This window comes from Salvelinus alpinus, chromosome 2 (assembly GCF_045679555.1).
Source record: "Salvelinus alpinus chromosome 2, SLU_Salpinus.1, whole genome shotgun sequence".
Classification (NCBI taxonomy): Eukaryota; Metazoa; Chordata; class Actinopteri; order Salmoniformes; family Salmonidae; genus Salvelinus; species Salvelinus alpinus.
In genome coordinates, this window is record NC_092087.1 from 91,914,904 (window position 1) to 91,937,936 (window position 23,033).

At 45.4% G+C, this 23,033-nt stretch overlaps 2 protein-coding genes across 2 annotated transcripts in view; both read right to left on the reverse strand.

Annotated features, from left to right (window-relative positions):
• LOC139541667 (CMRF35-like molecule 5) overlaps positions 1 to 4,102 on the reverse strand; it is a 167,318-nt gene extending 163,216 nt beyond the window's left edge. Inside the window, exon 1 of the mRNA XM_071346588.1 lies at positions 3,952 to 4,102. Coding sequence (XP_071202689.1) covers positions 3,952 to 3,991 — 40 coding nt within the window. The 5' untranslated portion in view covers positions 3,992 to 4,102. The remainder of the gene's footprint in view (positions 1 to 3,951) is intronic.
• A 144-nt stretch (positions 4,103 to 4,246) lies between these two features.
• On the reverse strand, positions 4,247 to 22,214 carry LOC139541676 (uncharacterized). Its single transcript, XM_071346600.1, has 5 exons — positions 22,127 to 22,214; positions 21,868 to 21,993; positions 21,111 to 21,152; positions 10,865 to 10,972; positions 4,247 to 5,877 (listed from the first exon to the last, which is right to left on the reverse strand). The coding sequence occupies exons 1-5, from the start codon at positions 22,212 to 22,214 to the stop codon at positions 4,571 to 4,573; spliced, it is 1,671 nt and encodes a 556-aa protein (XP_071202701.1). The 3' UTR covers positions 4,247 to 4,570.
• Between the last annotated feature and the right edge of the window lie 819 nt (positions 22,215 to 23,033).

Sequence of the window (23,033 nt, forward strand, 5' to 3'; positions counted from 1 at the left end):
AAAAAAATCGGTTTGATTGGTTATCCAAATCGGAATTCCAAGTCGGGAACACGGGCCTCTATCTAGAGCACCAACCTGAAGATCACTGATGTCATGATTTGACTTGTAAGGGGGTGCGTGCTGGTGGCAGGGAAGTCAGGCGCAGGAGTTCGAACAAAACCCGTCGCACACCAGAACATAACTTGCACACAGCTTACAAACAAACAATCACCGACAAGGACAATGAGGGGGAACAGAAGGTTAAATACACAACATGTAATGAATGGGATTGGAACCAGGTGTGATACAAGACAAAACCAAAGGAAAATGAAAAGAGGATCAATGATGGCTGGAAGGTCAACGACTTCGACCGCCGAACACCGCCCGAACAAGGAGAGGGACCAACTTTGGTGGAAGTCGTGACAGTGCTGAACAAATAGTTATATTGACCACGTCCTTCCTAGCTAGCTCATTAATGTCTTAATCGAAATTACGGACTTCCTCTTATCAGCTCATCGTCCCACTAACCAGAGACCGTGGATGGATGGTGGCATTCGCGTAAAACTGAAAGCGTGAACCACTTAATTTATCAATGGAAAGAGGTCTGGGAACATGGCTGAATTTAAACAGCGCAGTTATTCCGTCCGCAAAGGTAATCAAACAAGCGGAATGCCGGTACAGGGACAAAGTGGAGTCTCAATTCCCGCCACCAAGGACTGCACCCCCCCCCTCTCCTTCTCCTTGGCAGATGTGAGTTAAACATTTAAACGTGTTAACCCTCGCAAGGCTGCTTGCCCAGACAGCATTCCAAGCCGCGTCCTCAGAGCATGCGCAGACCAGTTGGCTGGTGTGTTAACGGACATTTCAATCGCTCCCTATCCCAGTCTGCTGTCCCCACATGCTTCAAGATGGCCTACATTGTTCCTGTACCCAAGAAGGCAAAGATAACTGAACTAAGTGAATACCGCCCCGTAGCACTCACTTCTGTCATCATGAAGTGCATTGAGAGTCAAGGATCATATCACCTTCACCTTACCTGTCACCCTTCAGTTTGCATACCACCCCAACAGGTCCACAGACAATGCAATCACCATTACACTGCACACTGCCCTATCCCATCTGGACAAGAGGAATACCTATGTAAGAATGCTGTTTATTGACTACAGCTCAGCATTCAACACCATAGTACCCTTCAAGCTCGTCATCAAGCTGTAGGCCCTGGGTCTCAACCCCGCCCTGTGCAATTGGGTCCTGAACTTTCTGAAGGGCCTCCCCCTGGTGGTGAAGGTAGGAAGCAAAATCTCCACTTCCCTGACCCTTAACACTGGGGCCCCACAAGGGTGCATGCCCAGCCCCCTCCTGTACTTCCTGTTCACCCACGACTGTGTGGCAATGCACGCCTCCAACTCAATCATCAAGTTTGCAGACGACACAACAGTAGTGGGCTTGATTACCAACAACGACGAGACGGCCTACAGGGAGGAGGTGAGGGCCCTCGGAGTGTGGTGTCAGGATAATAACCTCGCACTCAACGTCAACAAAACAAAGGAGGTGATCGTGGACTTCAGGGAGCAGTAGAGGGAGCAGCTCCCTATTGACATCGACTGGACAGTAGTGGAGAAGGTGGATAGTTAAAAGTTCCTTGGCGTACACATCACAGACAAACTCTAATGGTCCACCCACACAGACAGTGTGGTGAAGAAGGTGCAACAGCAAAACCCTGACAAAGTTTTTACAGATGCACAATCGAAGGCATTGCGCTGTATCACAGTCTGGTACGGCAAACGCACCGCCCTCAACAGCAAGGCTCTCCAGAGGTTGGTGCTGTCTACCCAATGCATCACCGGAGGCAAACTACCTGCCCTCCATGACACCTACAGCACCCGATGTCACAGGAAGGCCAAAAAGATCATCAAGGACAACAACCACCCGAGCCACTGCCTGTTCACCCCGCTACCATCCAGAAGGCGAGGTCAGTACAGGTGCATCAAAGCTGGGACCGAGAGACTGAAAAACAGCTTCTATCTCAAGGCCATCAGACTGCTGAACAGCAATCACAAACTCAGAGAGGCTGCTGCCTACATTGAGACCCAATCACTGGCCACTTTAATAAATTGATCAGTAGTCACTTTAAACAATGCCACTTTATATAATGGCAGTTTAATAATGTTTACATATCCTACATTACTCATATCACATGTATATACTGTATTTTATACCATCTATTGCACCTTGGCTATTCCGCTCGGCCATCGCTCATCCACATATTTATATGTACATATTCTCATTCACCCCTTTAGATTTGTGTGTATTAGGTAGTTGTTGGGGAATTGTTAGATTAATTGTTAGATTACTAGAAGTACAATCAAAACATCTGCTAACCATGTGTATGTGACAAATAACATTTGATTTGATTTGATTTATGCCATAGTTTGTACATCTCAACAGTGGGGGCAGCGTTTGTCACATGTTGAAGGAAGTTTGACCCACTAAGGTTTACATGTCAAAATCGATACTGTATTTTAGTTACACTGTTTATACACCACATATTTCATTTATATACTGGATTCTTGACGTAGCTCACTCTAATATATTCCCTAGTTTATCTACTGCTGTACATATCAATCTTAGTTTATCTTGTGTAAATTCCCCTGGTGGACATATGTATAGATTGTATTATGATACTGCTACAGTACTATTTTGGTTGTTAATTGGATTCATCCCACCATTCTTGATTTCTTGCCGTTTTCTGTAATTTTCTTTACATTTGAATTGTTTGACTGCATTGCTAGGAGCTACTAACATAAACATATGTGGCAGGGTCTACAGGAAATCACGGACTACAAAAAAAATCCAGCCACGTCACGGACACCTACGTCACGCTTCCAGACAAACTAAACACCTTCTTTGCCCGCTTTGAGTATAAAACAGTGCCACTGTCGCGGCCCGCTAACAGGTACTGCGTCCCCCCCCCTTCTATGTGGCTGACGTCAGTGAAACATTTAAACATGTTAACCCAGCAACCCAAGGCTGCTGGCCCAGACGGCATCCCTAGCTGCGTCCGCATGCGCAGACCAGCTGGCTGGTGTGTTTACAGACATATTCAATCGCTCCCTATCCCAGTCTGTTGTCCCCATATGTTTCAAGATAAACATTTCACTGCACCACTAATAACACCTGCTAAACACTGTACGCTTTGACTTGATTTTAATCTTACTTTAGTCCTGCACAAATCCAGTCAAAAGGCAACATACCAACCATTTTAGGTTCAGTATTATCATAAGAAACAAGCTCAGCACTACTGACCTTTCTGCTACTTTAAATACATATGTTCATTTGCTTGTTTACTACATAAATATGTGATCCAAACAGTACTATATATATATATATATATAAATATGAGAGAGAGAGAGAGAGAGAGAGAGAGAGAGAGAGAGAGAGAGAGAGAGAGAGAGAGAGAGAGAGAGAGAGAGAGAGAGAGAGAGAGAGAGAGAGAGAGAGAGAGAGAGAGAGAGAGAGACAGACAGAGAGACAGACAGACAGACAGACAGACAGACAGACAGACAGACAGACAGACAGACAGACAGACAGACAGACAGACAGACAGACAGACAGACAGACAGACAGACAGACAGACAGACAGACAGACAGACAGACAGACAGACAGACAGTTTACGTCTGTCTGTCTATCACAGTTACTAGACAGTTAGTTTACGTCTATCACAGTTACTAGACAGTTAGTTTACGTCTATCACAGTTACTAGACAGTTAGTTTACGTCTATCACAGTTACTAGACAGTTAGTTTACGTCTATCACAGTTACTAGACAGTTAGTTTACGTCTATCACAGTTACTAGACAGTTAGTTTACGTCTATCACAGTTACTATACAGGTCCACAACAGCTGTCTGTCAGCTACTAGTTTGACTGCAGAGTGTTTCTGAAGTGCTCTTTCTTCCACGAGTAAACTCACCTAACAGAAAGGTAACCGTGGTGATGAAGACTTTCTCCATGCTGCTCTACCTCAACTATCTCTCCCACTTTGTCCCCCTTCTTCTCTCTCTTTCTTTCTCTCCAGTTTCAGTGTTCTATTGTTCTTCTTGTTTTTCCGGGTGACTGTTCAGCTTCCTCTTTATCGCTCTCTGTCCTTTCAGCATGTCTACAATGATGAGCATGACTTCCTCATCTCTCTCTCTCTCTCGTCAGTTCCTCTTTCAAAACTGTATGTTGATATCTGGGGTTTTCGTTCATGTCATTGTTTGTGTCAGTTTTTTTTTTTAGACAAACATTCACACACACACTTATATTTGGGTGTTTATTTGAATAAATATACATGAATATGGACACTTGGTTAAGTTTATCTTAAATTATACAATCACAAACATCCCCGAGGAACGCTTTCAACACCTTGTAGAGTCCATGCCCTGACGAACTGAGGCTGTTCTGAGGGCAAAATATTAGGAAGGTGTTCCTAATTCCTAATTCAGTGTATATTTACAGTAATTATGAAACATTGGATTAGAATGGAATTTCATATGTGCAAATGTTACAAAGACTAACAATTTACTGACTCTTGTGTTTTGAATGAGGAATTAGTAGGTGGAGTCTTGAGTTGTTGTATTGAGGATTTGGTAGGTGGAGCCTTGGGTTGTTGTATTGAGGGTTTGGTAGGTGGAGTCTTGGGTTGTTGTGTTGAGGGTTTGGTAGGTGGAGTCTTGGGTTGTTGTATTGAGGGTTTGGTAGGTGGAGTCTTGGGTTGTTGTGTTGAGGGTTTGGTAGGTGGAGTCTTGGGTTGTTCTGTTAAGGGTTTGGTAGGTGGAGTCTTGGGTTGTTGTGTTGAGGGTTTGGTAGGTGGAGTCTTGGGTTGTTGTACTGAGGGTTTGGTAGGTGGAGTCTTGGGTTGTTGTATTGAGGATTTGGTAGGTGGAGTCTTGGGTTGTTGTTTTGAGGGTTTGGTAGGTGGAGTCTTGGGTTGTTTTGTTGAGGGTTTGGTAGGTGGAGTCTTGGGTTGTTGTGTTGAGGGTTTGGTAGGTGGAGTCTTGGGTTGTTGTGTTGAGGGTTTGGGAGGTGGAGTCTTGGGTTGTTGTGTTGAGGGTTTGGTAGGTGGAGTCTTGGGTTGTTGTGTTGAGGGTTTGGTAGGTGGAGCCTTGGGTTGTTGTGTTGAGGGTTTGGTAGGTGGAGTCTTGGGTTGTTGTGTTGAGGGTTTGGTAGGTGGAGTCTTGGGTTGTTCTGTTAAGGGTTTGGTAGGTGGAGTCTTGGGTTGTTGTGTTGAGGGTTTGGTAGGTGGAGTCTTGGGTTGTTGTACTGAGGGTTTGGTAGGTGGAGTCTTGGGTTGTTGTACTGAGGGTTTGGTAGGTGGAGTCTTGGGTTGTTGTGTTGAGGGTTTTGTAGGTGGAGTCTTGGGTTGTTGTATTGAGGGTTTGGTAGGTGGAGTCTTGGGTTGTTGTGTTGAGGGTTTGGTAGGTGGAGTCTTGGGTTGTTCTGTTGAGGGTTTGGTAGGTGGAGTCTTGGGTTGTTGTATTGAGGGTTTGGTAGGTGGAGTCTTGGGTTGTTGTGTTGAGGGTTTGGTAGGTGGAGTCTTTGGTTGTTGTGTTGAGGGTTTGGTAGGTGGAGTCTTGGGTTGTTCTGTTGAGGGTTTGGTAGGTGGAGTCTTGGGTTGTTGTGTTGAGGGTTTGGTAGGTGGAGTCTTGAGTTGTTGTGTTGAGGGTTTGGTAGGTGGAGTCTTGGGTTGTTGTATTGAGGATTTGGTAGGGGGAGTCTTGGGTTGTTGTTTTGAGGGTTTGGTAGGTGGAGTCTTGGGTTGTTTTGTTGAGGGTTTGGTAGGTGGAGTCTTGGGTTGTTGTATTGAGGGTTTGGTAGGTGGAGTCTTGGGTTGTTGTGTCTGGATTGGTGACTGGCCCTGTGGAACACAACATATAAATCATGTTTGTGCTCATGTGCAGTGGTGTAGTAGTGTAGTAGTGTAGTGGTGTAGTGGTGTAGTGGTGGTGTAGTGTAGTGGTGTAGTGGTGTAGTGGTGTAGTGGTGTAGTAGTGTAGTAGTGTAGTAGTGTAGTGGTGTAGTGTAGTGGTGTAGTGGTGTAGTGGTGTAGTAGTGTAGTGGTGTAGTGGTGTAGTGATGTAGTAGTGTAGTAGTGTAGTAGTGTAGTAATGTAGTGGTGTAGTGTAGTGGTGTATTAGTGTAGTGGTGGTGTAGTAGTGTAGTGGTCTAGTAGTGTAGTAGTGTAGTAATGTAGTGGTGTAGTGTAGTGGTGTAGTGGTGTTGTAGTACAGTAGTGTAGTGGTGTAGTAGTGGTGTAGTAGTGGTGTAGTGGTGCAGTAGTGTAGTGGTGTAGTGGTGTAGTAGTGTAGTGGTGTAGTGATGTAGTAGTGTAGTGGTGTAGTGGTGTAGTAGTGCAGTAGTGTGGTAGTGTAGTGGTGTAGTGGTGTAGTAGTGTAGTGTAGTGGTGTAGTGGTGTAGTGGTGTAGTGGTGTAGTCGTGTAGTCGTGTAGTGGTGTAGTGGTGTAGTGGTTGTAGTGGTTGTAGTGGTTGTAGTGGTTGTGGTGGTTGTAGTGGTGTAGTGCAGTAGTGTAGTAGTGTAGTAGTGTAGTAGTGTAGTAGTGTAGTGGTGTAGTGGTGTAGTGGTGTAGTAGTGTAGTAGTGTAGTAGTGTAGTGGTGTAGTGGTGTAGTAGTGTAGTGGTGTAGTAGTGTAGTGTTGTAGTAGTGTAGTAGGGCCTGGAGCAGTTGGTAAACTCTCATTTTGGCCAAAATATCCCAAACGGCCTGCGACATGTACTCTGAATGACCTAAAATTATACATCTATCAGTCAGGCAAACCCAATGTCACGATTGTCCATGGGAGAGAAAGCAGACCAAGGCGCAGCGTGTGAGAAAAACATCTTCCCTTTTATTTTTGACGAAGACGTAACACGAAAAGAAACACTCTTACAACAAACCAACTAACAAAACAAACAAACGACCGTGAAGCTCCAAACGAAAGTGCACACACCAGTCACTAACGTTCAACATAGACAATGACCCAACACCTGCATGATGCCTATGGCTGCCTAAAATATGGCTCCCAATCAGAGACAAATGAAAGACATCTGTCTCTGATTGAGAACCACTCAGGCAACCATAGACATACCTAGAAACCCTCACTCAACCATAAACCTACCTAGACACATTCACTCAACACACACCCATACACAAAACCCAACACCCCCTTTACCATATAAATCACCCAAAACACAAACATACCCCATGTCACACCCTGACCTAACTAAAATAATAAAGAAAACCAAGAATACTAAGGCCAGGGCGTGACACACAAGCTGTACTGTGCTGGCCTGAATATATTCTTCATCTAACATTTCTAGCATGAGTATCCAGGCCATTTCATCTGGGCTGGACTTGGCATGGCTCAGTGTCAGCTTAGTTCTGCAGTGTGTAAACCACCATTGTGTTCTTGTGTTCTGAGTTCCTACAGTACCTCTCTTCCCACTACAGAGCCAAGCTGGACTGGGCTGGCCTGGTTAGTCATTCAACTGAAGCCTGGAACTGTACTGACAGTGAAAATGTGAAAATTATCAATCAGATCCAGCAGGGTGAAAAGGTGTTTAGTGACAGTACTGGTACTGGATAATATACTGTAGTCTAATAAACTGTATTCTACCCCTTGTATTAGTGTTAAAAGGGGTTTAGTGACAATACTGGTACTGCATAATATACTGTAGTCTAATAAACTGTACTCTACCCCTTGTATTAGTGTTAAAAGGGGTTTAGTGACGGTACTGGTACTGCATAATATACTGTAGTCTAATAAACTGTACTCTACCCCTTGTATTAGTGTGAAAAGGGGTTTAGTTACAGTACTGGTACTGCATAATATACTGTAGTCTAATAAACTCTACTCTACCCCTTGTATTAGTGTTAAAAGGGGTTTAGTGACGGTACTGGTACTGCATAATATACTGTAGTCTAATAAACTGTACTCTACTCCTTGTATTAGTGTTAAAAGGGGTTTAGTGACAGTACTGGTTCTGTGTAAATGATTGAAAGACAACTAATGAAGTCATGATGAAGCACTGAAGACTTCTTGATTTCAACAAGGTTGTTGTTAAATAAGAGAAGAGTCTAGGGATGTAACAGTGATAAAGTTGTCTATCAACTGTTAAAATCATGTTCAACAGAACCAGTTACAACTGAAGTATCTGATCATCAATAGATTAAAGAAAAAGCCATTTGTTTTTTAACACAGCAGCCCCATATCACCAGGTGCACTTTTTAACACAGCAGCCCCATTTCACCAGGTGCACTTTTTAACACAGCAGCCCCATATCATCAGGTGCACTTTTTAACACAGCAGCCCCATTTCACCAGGTGCACTTTTTAACACAGCAGCCCCATATCACCAGGTGCACTTTTTAACACAGCAGCCCCATATCATCAGGTGCACTTTTTAACACAGCAGCCCCATATCACCAGGTGCACTTTTTAACACAGCAGCCCCATATCACCAGGTGCACTTTTTAACACAGCAGACCCATATCATCAGGTGCACTTTTTAACACAGCAGCCCCATATCATCAGGTGCACTTTTTAACACAGCAGCTCCATATCACCAGGTGCACTTTTTAACACAGCAGACCCATATCATCAGGTGCACTTTTTAACACAGCAGCCCCATATCACCAGGTGCACTTTTTAACACAGCAGCCCCATATCACCAGGTGCACTTTTTAACACAGCAGCCCCATATCACCAGGTGCACTTTTTAACACAGCAGACCCATATCATCAGGTGCACTTTTTAACACAGCAGCCCCATATCACCAGGTGCACTTTTTAACACAGCAGCCCCATATCACCAGGTATGCAGTTTTGGGAAAATATCATTGTCACGTCCGTCGTAGTGAGGAGACCAAGGTGCAGCGTGATGTGAATACATACTTCTTTTAATAAAGAAATAACACTGAACAAAACGACCGTGAACGCTATATACAACGAGTGCAGACATGCAACTTCACATAGACAATAACCCACAAAACCAAAATGGAAAATGACAACCTAAATAGGATCCCCAATCAGAGACAACGATAAACAGCTGTCTCTGATTGGGAACCAATTCAGGCAACCATAGACCTACATTACCTAGACAATACCAAAACCCCATAGATATACAAAAACCCATAGACAAGACAAAACACACATACCACCCTCGTCACACCCTGACTTAACCAAAATAATAAAGAAAACAAAGAATACTAAGGTCAGTGCGTGACAATCATTTTCTAATATATTATGTTTTGATCCATTAAATTGTTATTAGGCCTACATAATATATTATGTTTTGATCCATTAAATTGTTATTAGGCCTACATAATATATTGTTGTTGACTGTGGTTAGGCCTACATAATATATTATGTTTTAATCCATTAAATTGTTATTAGGCCTACATAATATATTTTTGTGGTTAGGCCATGGGAATATAAAGGTGTCTGATAGGGTAAACTAATTTACAAACTAGTTCATTTATAGTCAATGTTAATACAACACGGTGTTGTTGAAATGCTGAGTGCTGCTGCTGCCTACACTGTGTCACAAGTGCGTGACAATGCTAAAGCCTTCAAGTAATAATAGTTTAATAGAGTCTAATAATTCAAAATAAACGTTTGGCATAATTCTACTATGTGTATTCATTTGCATTACTGTCAATGACATGCTTTTATTTTGAAGGCAAACCACAAATTCCACTATCGTGCCTGATCCTTATTGTGGCTAGCTTTACAACACAACCCGGCCAGGTCGAGCCTCATTAGCCAGATGAGGCTAGCTGGCTGCTTATAACGTTAGCTTTGGGCAACAGGGTTAAGTAGCTAGCTAGCTATTCATGAACTGAAGTTCAATTTCAATAGGCAAACAACGAGTGGCAATCTAGCTAATACTTACTCAGAAGGACTCCTAAATCATTGCTAAGAATAATGAAAATGACTGCAGTTTTCAGGCTGGTTGTATTGATGCTAGCTAGGTACCCAAGCTGAAGCTAGCTACCCCAGAAGTTGCGGTTGAACAAATTATAATTTCTTACCAACGCGGTATTGTAAACACATCGTTCGTGGCCGGTGTTTGCCTGTTTGCAGACTTTTTAGTACAGCTTTGAAAGTGCTACTGTATCTTTTTTGACACGTAAAGACCCAAACGGAGTTCCATAGTATGTATGTCGAAAAGCTAATAGCAGTGACGTTATTACTGTGTAGCTTCGGTAGGGCAACATCTAAAAAATAGCGCACTTGGTAGTGTGTACCGGTGCTCGACCAGTCGGCGAAAGCCAACATCACCCACGACAGAGAACGGTTGAATGTCAATTAATTCAATTTTCTTGGCTTTAATGGATTTTCGTCTTTGAGTTTTCTCGCTGAAATGTTCTTACTCTTTCAAATAACTACTGGACTTGTTGACTGCTCGATCCACACAGCAGACATTGTGGGCTAGGTTAGGAATGCTGTGTTGCAGTGTAACGCAACATTTACGTGGCGTTATTACTTCATGTACGTACTTAGTATAGTTTGACATCGGTTTTTAACATCGGTGTTAAACTTGACATCGGGCCGATTTCGATGTGGGTATTTTTAGCTAATATCGTCCGATTCCGATGTGTTCATCGATATATCGTGCATCCCTAGTATACAGTGTATACGTGTGTATACCACTACACTACTGGGTGTTTGTCTGCATAAGTGTACAACATACATACATACATACATACATACATACATACATACATACATACATACTGTACATACATACATACATACATACATACATACATACATACATACATACATACATACATACATACACACATACAGACAGACATACATACATACATCTGAGGGTTACTCACTTGAGGATGTCCTGTCTCTCCTCCATTTGTAAATCAGTAGCAGGATGAGTCCCACCACCAACACAGTCAGACTCACACACACCATGAAGACCACTAGTGTACCTGAAACTACAAATACAAGATAATAACACTGTCACAATCGTCGTAGTAAGGAGACCAAAACGCAGCGTGATGTGAATACATCTTCTTTAATGAAAACAAAAAACTTAACAAACTAATGCAAAACAACAAAACGACCGTGAATGCTAAATGACACGGGTACATGGAACGAAAAATACAACATTGATCTCATTAATCTCAGACCCTTCTCATCCTCCTTATCCTTCCTATACTCTCCAACCAGTTTCCTATCTACCTAGCCCCCTACCTAACCAGTTTCCTAACCACCTAGTCCCCCTACTGTACCAGTTTCCTAACCACCTAGTCCCCCTACTGTACCAGTTTCCTAACCACCTAGTCCCCCTACTGTACCAGTTTCCTAACCACCTAGTCCCCCCACTGTACCAGTTTCCTAACCACCTAGTCCCCCTACTGTACCCGTTTCCTAACCACCTAGTCCCCCCACTGTACCAGTTTCCTAACCACCTAGTCCCCCTACTGTACCAGTTTCCTAACCACCTAGTCCCCCTACTGTACCAGTTTCCTAACCACCTAGTCCCCCTACCTAACCAGTTTCCTAACCACCTAGTCCCCCTACTGTACCAGTTTCCTAACCACCTAGTCCCCCCACTGTACCAGTTTCCTAACCACCTAGTCCCCCTACTGTACCAGTTTCCTAACCACCTAGTCCCCCTACTGTACCAGTTTCCTAACCACCTAGTCCCCCTACTGTACCAGTTTCCTAACCACCTAGTCCTCCTACAACTACTGTACCAGTTTCCTAACCAACTAGTCCCCTACTGTACCAGTTTCCTAACCACCTAGTCCCCTACTGTACCAGTTTCCTAACCACCTAGTCCCCCTACTGTACCAGTTTCCTAACCACCTAGTCCCCCTACTGTACCAGTTTCCTAACCACCTAGTCCGCCTACTGTACCAGTTTCCTAACCACCTAGTCCCCCTACTGTACCAGTTTCCTAACCACCTAGTCCCCTACTGTACCAGTTTCCTAACCACCTAGTCCATCTACTGTACCAGTTTCCTAACCACCTAGTCCCCCTACTGTACCAGTTTCCTAACCACCTAGTCCCCCTACTGTACCAGTTTCCTAACCACCTAGTCCCCTACTGTACCAGTTTCCTAACCACCTAGTCCCCCTACTGTACCAGTTTCCTAACCACCTAGTCCCCCTACTGTACCAGTTTCCTAACCACCTAGTCCCCCTACTGTACCAGTTTCCTAACCACCTAGTCCCCCTACTGTACCAGTTTCCTAACCACCTAGTCCCCTACTGTACCAGTTTCCTAACCACCTAGTCCCCCTACTGTACCAGTTTCCTAACCACCTAGTCCCCCTTCTGTACCAGTTTCCTAACCACCTAGTCCCCCTACTGTACCAGTTTCCTAACCACCTAGTCCCCCTACCTAACCAGTTTCCTAACCACCTAGTCCCCTACTGTACCAGTTTCCTAACCACCTAGTCCCCCTACTGTACCAGTTTCCTAACCACCTGGTCCCCTACTGTACCAGTTTCCTAACCACCTAGTCCCCCTACTGTACCAGTTTCCTAACCACCTAGTCCCCCTACTGTACCAGTTTCCTAACCACCTAGTCCCCCTACTGTACCAGTTTCCTAACCACCTAGTCCCCTACTGTACCAGTTTCCTAACCACCTAGTCCCCCCACTGTACCAGTTTCCTAACCACCTAGTCCTCCTACAACTACTGTACCAGTTTCCTAACCAACTAGTCCCCTACTGTACCAGTTTCCTAACCACCTAGTCCCCTACTGTACCAGTTTCCTAACCACCTAGTCCCCCTACTGTACCAGTTTCCTAACCACCTAGTCCCCCTACTGTACCAGTTTCCTAACCACCTAGTCCGCCTACTGTACCAGTTTCCTAACCACCTAGTCCCCCTACTGTACCAGTTTCCTAACCACCTAGTCCCCTACTGTACCAGTTTCCTAACCACCTAGTCCATCTACTGTACCAGTTTCCTAACCACCTAGTCCCCCTACTGTACCAGTTTCCTAACCACCTAGTCCCCCTACTGTACCAGTTTCCTAACCACCTAGTCCCCTACTGTACCAGTTTCCTAACCACCTAGTCCCCCTACTGTACCAGTTTCCTAACCACCTAGTCCCCCTACTGTACCAGTTTCCTAACCACCTAGTCCCCCTACTGTACCAGTTTCCTAACCACCTAGTCCCCCTACTGTACCAGTTTCCTAACCACCTAGTCCCCTACTGTACCAGTTTCCTAACCACCTAGTCCCCCTACTGTACCAGTTTCCTAACCACCTAGTCCCCCTTCTGTACCAGTTTCCTAACCACCTAGTCCCCCTACTGTACCAGTTTCCTAACCACCTAGTCCCCCTACCTAACCAGTTTCCTAACCACCTAGTCCCCCTACTGTACCAGTTTCCTAACCACCTGGTCCCCTACTGTACCAGTTTCCTAACCACCTAGTCCCCCTACTGTACCAGTTTCCTAACCACCTAGTCCCCCTACTGTACCAGTTTCCTAACCACCTAGTCCCCCTACTGTACCAGTTTCCTAACCACCTAGTCCCCCTACTGTACCAGTTTCCTAACCACCTAGTCCCCCTACTGTACCAGTTTCCTAACCACCTAGTCCCCTACTGTACCAGTTTCCTAACCAACTTGTCCCCGGGTGGCGAAGACGTGGATGTCTATTAAGGCACCCCCCCTCACCTCTCCGATTCAGAGGGGTTGGGTTAAATGCGGAATAAACATTTCAGTTGAATACATTAAGTTGGATAACTGACTAGCTTTCCCTCTTATAGTATCCCTACTGTACCAGTTTCCTAACCACCTTGGTGGCTGTAGTCATGTTACAGTATGGTACTTGGTAGTTGTAGTCCCTGTTGCAGTATGGTGCTTGGTAGTATAATAAAGAATACCTTGTGTTCTAGTCATGTCTGTGGTGGTGATGCTGTTGTTACCTTGTGTTCTAGTCATGTCTGTGGTGGTGATGCTGTTGTTACCTTGTGTTCTAGTCATGTCTGTGGTGGTGATGCTGTTGTTACCGTGTGTTCTAGTCATGTCTGTGGTGGTGATGCTGTTGTTACCGTGTGTTCTAGTCATGTCTGTGGTGATTCTGTTGTTACGAGAGAGAGAGAGAGAGAGAGAGAGAGAGAGAGAGAGAGAGAGAGAGAGAGAGAGAGAGAGAGAGAGAGAGAGAGAGAGAGAGAGAGAGAGAGAGAGAGAGAGAGAGAGAGAGAGAGAGAGAGAGAGAGAGACTTTTTTTGACCTTTTGTCTTTCTTTATTGAAACATTCTCATTTCATTTAAAACTCACCCCCCCTAAAATAAAAAAACAAAAATATATCCTGTACTGCATACATGTACCATACTCACCTTTCCATCTACCACATGATACAAACCACCATCACCATACACAAAAACAATACCCTCTCCTACAACCGTATATCCAAAACATCTTCCCCAGCAATACAGACAGCCCCCCCAACACACCATATCTCCTCAAACATCTCCACACATTTGATCAGTTTATAGAACTCAAACTCAACCCTAAGGCGCGCAGAGACCATCCCATTAAACAGTAGTAAAGGGTCTGTTATCCCCCCAACTTTGACCCTGTTTCTCCTTGTTAGCCAAATAGCTAATTTTGCCTGAGCAAACAGAAAATTCAACAAAACACATTTTTCTTTCTCCTTACTCGAATACCTGTATCCCATTATAAACATCCCAACAGCAAAAACCACCCCCAACCTGTCACACAGACATTCCAGCAGAGACATTAAAGGCATTAACCTGGTGCACACAGAAAACACATGAATCACAGTTTCTTTCATTTGACAGAAAGGACACCCCTGCCCAATTCCCGGATCAACCCGTGCCAACCAGCTGTTAGTGGCCAGGGCTCCATGAAGAACCCTCCACTGGAGGTCCCCTGACCTCTTTGGTACTGGGGGTTTGTAGAGCGCCCTCCATCTAAAACCCACCATACTCTCCGCCCCACATACCCCCTGCCACTGATGTGCCTTCACTCCTGTTAGGCTTCTAATGTTCCTAACCTTAACGCAGAGGTTGTAGATGGCTTTACCTCCCACCCCCTCAAACTCCCCCAGGCTCGGAGTGTTAAAATCTAACAAGTCCTCCAGACCCCCTTGCCAGTCTCCAGTCTCTGCCGTCACCTGCAGTGGCGGAAACATTGGTGGCCCCTCTCCCTTTGGCCTCTCAAACACCCCCCTTACCGGCTCAGACAGTGCCTCCTGGACCTCCTCCAGGAATCTCTCCAGCAGCCTAAGAGACGTTATTCCTGTTTGTTGCGCCAAGACCTCCGGGGTTTTCCACCCCTCCTCTCCCAGCAGTCTCAGGTCACCTAGCCTTTGTAAACCCCCTGCCATCAGTTGCCTCTGCAGGGTGGCCGACTGAACCGATCTCAAAGGGATGGCTGGGTTGTGGAAAATAGGCTCCTCCCACACCCACTGCCCAGGCTCCACACCCCCTTCTCGTGTGGGCCTTAGCAGCTGCCAGGCCCTCAGCACCGCAGAGTAAAACTCTGAGAGACCTGCTGTACTCAGCCTCTCCAGCTTCATGAGGAACAGCTGCCGGTCCAACCCTAATCCGCCAGCTCTCCTCAGCAGCGCGCATGCTGGTTCCCTCCAGCCAACATCAGTATGGTACAGCAGTCTCTGCACCGCCTTTAGCCGGAAAGCAGCCATCCTGCTCTCCAGTTCCACCAGGCCCTGTCCTCCTTCGTGGACGGTCATGTACAACACTGCTGCCTTCAGCCAGTGATGGCCCGACCAAAAGAAGTCCACCAGCTTGCGTTGCAGGTCTGCAAGCAGACCGGCGGGGGGGTTGAGGACAGCCAGTTTATGCCACAAGGAAGATGCCACCAGGTTGTTGATTATCAGCACCCTCCCTCTATATGACACTTGGGACAGGAGCCTCCTCCACCTGGCCAGTCTTGACACCACTGCCTGTGACAGCCCCTCCCAGTTCTTGCTGACCCACCTCTCCGAGCCCAGGTACACCCCCAACACTTTAAGCCCTTCACAACCCCACTGCAAACCCCCTGGAAGCAGAGGAGGAGCCCTATCCCCCCATGCCCCACATAACAGAGCTTTGCTCTTTCCCCAGTTTACCTTAGCTGATGAAGCTCCCTCGTACACCTTCAGACTGGTCTCTAGTTCCTGCACATCCTGCCCATCCCTGACCATCACAGAAACATCATCTGCATATGCTGAGACTGCTATTCCTGTCACCACCTCCATGCCTGTCCAGCACACTCCCCGCAGTCTCCTGCGTAGCAGTCCTAAAAAAGGCTCAATGGCTAGTGTGTACAGCTGCCCAGATAGAGGGCATCCTTGTCTAATGCCCCGTCTCACCCAGACAGGCCTACTGAGCGCCCCTCCCACCTTAACCATACATGACGCCCCAGCATACAACAGCTTCACACAGTTCACAAAGCTCTTCCCAAACCCAAACACAGACATCACATTAAACAGATACTCATGATCCACTCTATCAAAAGCCTTCTCTTGATCTAAAGAGACCAGTCCAAAGTTCACATTAGAACCTCTCGACAAGTCCAACATGTCCCTAATCAAGAACAAGTTGTCCGTGATTGAGCGTCCCGGTACACAATATGTCTGGTCCTTGTGTATTATAGAGTCCAGATGGGACTTCAGTCTGTTAGAGAGGACCTTGGCAAATATCTTATAGTCCGCACAGAGTAATGCCACAGGCCTCCAGTTCTTAAGTTCACACAAGTCCCCTTTTTTGGGCAGGAGAGTCAGTGCCGCCCGACGGCAGCTCATCGGCAACTCTCCTACCTCGACGCATTCACGCAACACGCAAAAGAAATCCTGTCCAATAGTTCCCCAGAATTTTTTGTAAAACTCCACTGGAAGTCCATCGTCCCCGGGTGCACGACCGGGGGACATCTGGGTTACGGCCTCTGCCAGTTCATGTGACAACAGAGGAATGTCCATTTCATCCTTCTGTGCCCGAGAGAGCTTAGGGAGTCCTGCGAACAAGACCTGAGCACACATAGGATCACACATTTCTGCCCTATACAATTCAGTATAAAACTCCACAGTCCGCTCCCGCATCTCCCCCACCACAGAGGTCACCCGCCCATCAGACAGCCGTAGACAATGCATACCCTTGGCTTCACTGCTCTGTCTTTCCAAACCAAAGAAGAAGGAGCTGGGAGCATCCATCTCCTTGAGCATGGAGAACCTAGCTCTTACAAGTGCTCCCTTTGCTTTAACCTGGAAAAAACTACCCAGGTCCCTACGTAATTCGGCTAAGTTAGCCTGGAGGCCTACATTGCCTTGCCCCACCATCTCTACCTCCATCTCACTAATACACCGCTCTAGTTCCCCCAATACTCTCCTAGCCTCTGAGGATGAGAGAGCTGTGTACTGTTGACAGAAAAGCCGAATTTGCACTTTCCCCACATCCCACCATTGACTCAGAGACTCATACTCCTCTCTTCGCTGCCCCCATCTTTCCCAAAAAGTCTGGAAACCTGAGCAAAAAGTGGCATCTTGTAAGAGCTTTACATTGAACTTCCAATAAGATGCCTGCCGGGGCCCTGGTGAAATAGACAGCCGAGCCATGGTTATGTGGTGATCCGAAAACCCCACTGGGAGAATGGTAGCACCCAGCAGCCTATTGCTCTGATTCCTGGACATGTAAAAACGATCAAGTCGAGCTGCACTCACCCTAGCCCCAAAAACCTTCACCCACGTATACTGTCTTGTGTTTGGATGTTTAGTTCTCCAAACATCCACTAGGTCAAACTGATTAAAGATGTCCCTTAACACTCCCACTGACACTGAATGAGGCTCTTCCCCATTTCTGTCTTTTGTAAAATCCATTGTACAGTTCCAGTCACCTCCGATCACCAGCGTCTCCTCAGGCGCTACTTGTGAGAGTTCCTGTCTAAGACTCCCAAATAGAACCCCTCTTTCTCTCCCTGTGTTAGGCGCATACACATTTATAAAGACAAAACCCATGTTGTTAATCTCTGCTTTAACAACAAGCAACCTGCCCCTACACACCTCCTTTGAGGAGCAAATTTTTACAGCCAGACCCGGTGCAAAAAGGACTGCCACACCTGCACTAAGATTTGTCCCATGGCTCAACACACTTGCCCCTTTCCACCAGAGCCCCCAATCAACTTCATTCACCACATCACTATGCGTCTCCTGCAGAAACAACACCTGTACTTTCTTTTGTTTTACATATTCACCCAACACACTCCTCTTTCCCGCATCTCTGGCACCATTTATATTAAGCGAGCCTACCCAAAGAGTCTCCATAAGAAGTGGGAGAAAAGCCAGCAGAGAAATAGACCAATAGGAAAGCTCAAAAAGCCCCAGTGTCAGTAAGAAATTAAACATTTAAACAGTGTCTGAAGGTAAACCTTTACGCACTGTTGTGACCCACTTCCTCAACCTAAACCGTTTCTTGGGTGAGAGGACACCATGCCCCTCATTTCTCATAGCATGTTGTACTGATCTTACAAACTTTCTAGAATCAGGAAAAAAAGCCTCAAGATTAACTTTTTTCCCCTTAGTCTCATTCAGGAACCTTGTCAGTTCTCTCAACGTGTACTTAGACCCTTCTGGTTGACTGGCTGTCAGCTCCGGGCCAATTGAAGAGGAGTCTGAAAAAAATAACTCCTCATCCTCTTCCTCAGACTCACTTTCCTCCTCTTCTCTATCTCCCACCCTGACCACCTGCTCTTTCTCTCTGGTTAGGGCCTCACCCACAGCAACAGGCAACATTTCCATGGTGCCTTTGTCCACACCCTTTTTCCTTTTCCGCTTGACACCCTCCTCCTCCCCCCCTAATCTCTTACACTTCCCCACTATACTCTCCTCATCCACTAGAATAACCTGACTAGACCCAGTATCATCTACACCACCCTCCATAGCATGACTCGGCCCAGCATCATCTGCACCACCCTCCATAGCATGACTCGGCCCAGCATCATCTACACCACCCTCCATAGCATGACTTGGGCCAGCCTCAGCTACCCCACCATCCATAGCTTGACTAGACTCAGCCTCTGCTATACCACCATCCATAGCCTGCCTAGACCCAGCACCCTCTACACCACCCTCCATAGCATAACTAGGCCCAGCCTCAGCTACCCCACCATCTCTAGCCTGACTAGACCCAGCCTGTGCTTCCCCACCATCTCTAGCCTGACTAGACCCAGCCTCTGCTTCTCCACCATCTCTAGCCTGACTAGACCCAGCCTCCACTACCCTACCATCTCTAGCCTGACTAGGCCCAGCCTCATCTACACCACCATCTCTAGACTGACTAGGCCCAGCCTCTGCTGTCTGCATCTCCTTACCCCCTGCATTTTGACCTCGATTTCCCCCATTTGCGCTTGTATCCTCACCTTGTCTACGGCCTTTATGTGGGCACGCAAAGCTCTTGTGCCCCAAATCCCCACATTCAAAACACCGTAGACTATCTGTGCTGGCAAAACCTGCATAGAGCCCCTCCCCATGCCTCACTTTAAAATGCACATTTAGCTGTTGCTCGTTGTTGTTCAGAAACATAAACACTTGCCTCCGGAACGAAACAACGTGTTTAACGGCATCTGCCTGAAACCCTGCTGACAGTACACGGAAACCGCTAGCAAACTTACCAAAACGACTCAGCTCTTTCCTAATTTGATCATCCGTGATAAACGGAGGCAAATTTGCCACTACAACTCTTGTTGAAGGGGTAGAGAGAGGTGAAATTGACACCAACACATCCCTTACAAATATTCCGCTAGCAATTAGCCTACCGACCAAATTAGCCCTTTTCATGAACACAACCACAGCTTTGTTCATTCTAGAAGCAGAATGTATAAACTCAGCTCCTACCTGTTCACCGACCGCGAGCAGAACCTCCTCCACCTTAACTCCGTTCTCAGGAACACACCTGAATCCATGCTGTATAGACAGCGTCTCCTCCGCGCTAGGCTGAGAAGCCATTGCGCACACTACACCTTCCAACCCCCAGGAAAGTTACTCTGTCCTCTTCCACCCTAACTTTGAAAAAAAAACTTTGGATACCGCCAAAAACAAATATTGCATTAACCCTCCACCATAGAAAATAACATGTAAAGAAAAGAATCAAGAAAGTTAGTTAGGATAGAGCTTTCCACACCAAACACTCAGACTCCAAAAACACCCAGCATGCACCGAGAGAGAGAGAGAGAGAGAGAGAGAGAGAGAGAGAGAGAGAGAGAGAGAGAGAGAGAGAGAGAGAGAGAGAGAGAGAGAGAGAGAGAGAGAGAGAGAGAGAGAGAGAGAGAGAGAGAGCCGTGCCTCTTAGGGTAATATATGTACCAGTAGTGGAGTTTGAGGAGTCAGTTGTCATGGTGATATTTGTTGATGGGTTTGTTGTGGAGAGGTTGGTCTTTTAGCTAAACTTGAGAGCATTTTGACACCTCCTACTTCCTGACCTTTATCATACAGGCAAACACACACACACACAGTGGTGTAAAGTACTTAAGTAAAAATACTTGAAAGTACTACGTAAGTTGAATTTTGTGGTATCTTATTAAGAGAACATTCCTGGTCATCCTACTGTCTCTGATCTGGTGGACTCACTAAACACATGCTTCCTTTGTAAATGAAGTCTGAGTGTTGGAGCCCCTGGCTATCTGTAAATGAAGTCTGAGTGATGGAGCCCCTGGCTATCTGTAAATGAAGTCTGAGTGTTGGAGCCCCTGGCTATCTGTAAATGAAGTCTGAGTGTTGGAGCCCCTGGCTATCTGTAAATGAAGTCTGAGTGTTGGAGCCCCTGGCTATCTGTAAATGAAGTCTGAGTGTTGGAGCCCCTGGCTATCTGTAAATGAAGTCTGAGTGTTGGAGCCCCTGGCTATCTGTAAATGAAGTCTGAGTGTTGGAGCCCCTGGCTATCTGTAAATGAAGTCTGAGTGTTGGAGCCCCTGGCTATCTGTAAATGAAGTCTGAGTGTTGGAGCCCCTGGCTATCTGTAAATGGGGGGGGGTGTGTGTGTGTGTGTGTGTGCGTGTGTGTGCGTGCGTGTGTGTGTGTGTGTGTGCGTGCGCGCGTCACTTCTGACTTCTGATACTCCTGCCACCACTGAAATCAGTAGACATGAAACTTACCAGCACTCTGTCCTGCACCGGGAGAATCCAATGGAGGATAATCTAGAGTGAGGAAGATAGAGAGAGAGATAAATAAAATTGAGAGAGAGGGGAGAGAGAGAGAGAGAGAGAGATTTATCCAATGCTTGAACAGATACAATAAATTTCCTCCAACGTTACAAGCATTTCATATCACAACATATTAGTTGTAATGTCTGAGATGAGAGATTCATCATTTCACAACATATTAGTTGTAATGTCTGAGATGAGAGATTCATAATTTCACAACATATTAGTTGTAATGTCTGAGATGAGAGATTCATAATTTCACAACATATTAGTTGTAATGTCTGAGATGAGAGATTCATCATTTCACAACATATTAGTTGTAATGTCTGAGATGAGAGATTCATCATATCACAACATATTAGTTGTAATGTCTGAGATGAGAGATTCATCATTTCACAACATATTAGTTGGAATGTCTGAGATGAGAGATTCATCATATCACAACATATTAGTTGTAATGTCTGAGATGAGAGATTCATAATTTCACAACATATTAGTTGTAATGTCTGAGATGAGAGATTCATCATTTCACAACATATTAGTTGGAATGTCTGAGATGAGAGATTCATCATATCACAACATATTAGTTGGAATGTCTGAGATGAGAGATTCATCATTTCACAACATATTAGTTGTAATGTCTGAGATGAGAGATTCATCATATCACAACATATTAGTTGTAATGTCTGAGATGAGAGATTCATCATACCTGCTCTAGATGAAGAGTGACCACTGATGTCTCCAGATGGCAGAAAGGTTGTGGAGATGTTTGGGGATGTTGCAGAGAGGTTTGGATGGGGTCTGGGAGTGACCGCTGAGGCATTAGAGGTAGTAGCTGTGTTGAAAGATGAAGAACAGGTATCCAGAAACACAGTCACCATCTGGCTTTTCTCTCACTGGAAAGATGACATGAAGCCCCTAAACAACAACAAGCTCTGAATTTGAAAAGGCAAATGGTGTTCACTTACCATCTGTAACTGTCAGACGCACCTCTTGGTATGTGTCTGGGCCATATCTCTCCACTCCACACCAGTAGGTACCAGAGTCTGACTTCATCAGGTTCTTGATGGTCACATAGAAGACTCCATTCCTTAAGTCTTCTATGATGTATCTCTGTTTCTCAATATAATACTTGTTGCCCTCAGTTTGAACAAGACGATCTCTATGGTAACATTCTCTTCTGCAGAAATATTTTTCATTGTCACCTGCCCATGTGTGATAGCATTTGATTTTGACTTGTCCACCTACCACCCCCTTCACATTAATGCCAGCTGACTCCACAACACACAGAGCTGTCAAACAGAAACACACAGTACAGTCACAACTGATGACCTGTGAGATAAACTTTAACCCTGCTCAAATCTAACTTTAACCCTGCTCAAATCTAACTTTAACCCTGCTCAAATCTAACTTTAACCCTGCACAAATCTTACTTTAACCCTGCTCAAATCTAACTTTAACCCTGCTCAAATCTAACTTTAACCCTGATCAAATCTAACTTTAACCCTGCTCAAATCTGACTTTAACCCTGCTCAAATCTAACTTTAACCCTGCTCAAATCTTACTTTAACCCTACTCAAATCTAACTTTAACCCTGCTCAAATCTAACTTTAACCCTGCTCAAATCTAACTTTAACCCTGCTCAAATCTAACTTTAACCCTGATCAAATCTAACTTTAACCCTGCTCAAATCTGACTTTAACCCTGCTCAAATCTAACTTTAACCCTGCTCAAATCTTACTTTAACCCTACTCAAATCTAACTTTAACCCTGCTCAAATCTAACTTTAACCCTGCTCAAATCTTACTTTAAGCCTGCTCAAATCTAACTTTAACCCTGCTCAAATCTAACTTTAACCCTGCACAAATCGTACTT

Coding starts and splice junctions, on each gene's coding strand:
- LOC139541676 (XM_071346600.1), bottom strand. CDS start 22,214: ATGAAGTCAGACTCTGGTACCTACTGGTGTGGAGTGGAGAGATATGGC. Junction 21,153..21,867: donor TCACTCTTCATCTAGAGCAG/GTATGATGAATC, acceptor TCCTCACTCTAG/ATTATCCTCCATTGGATTCT. Junction 5,878..10,864: donor GAGAGACAGGACATCCTCAA/GTGAGTAACCCT, acceptor TGTGTTCCACAG/GGCCAGTCACCAATCCAGAC.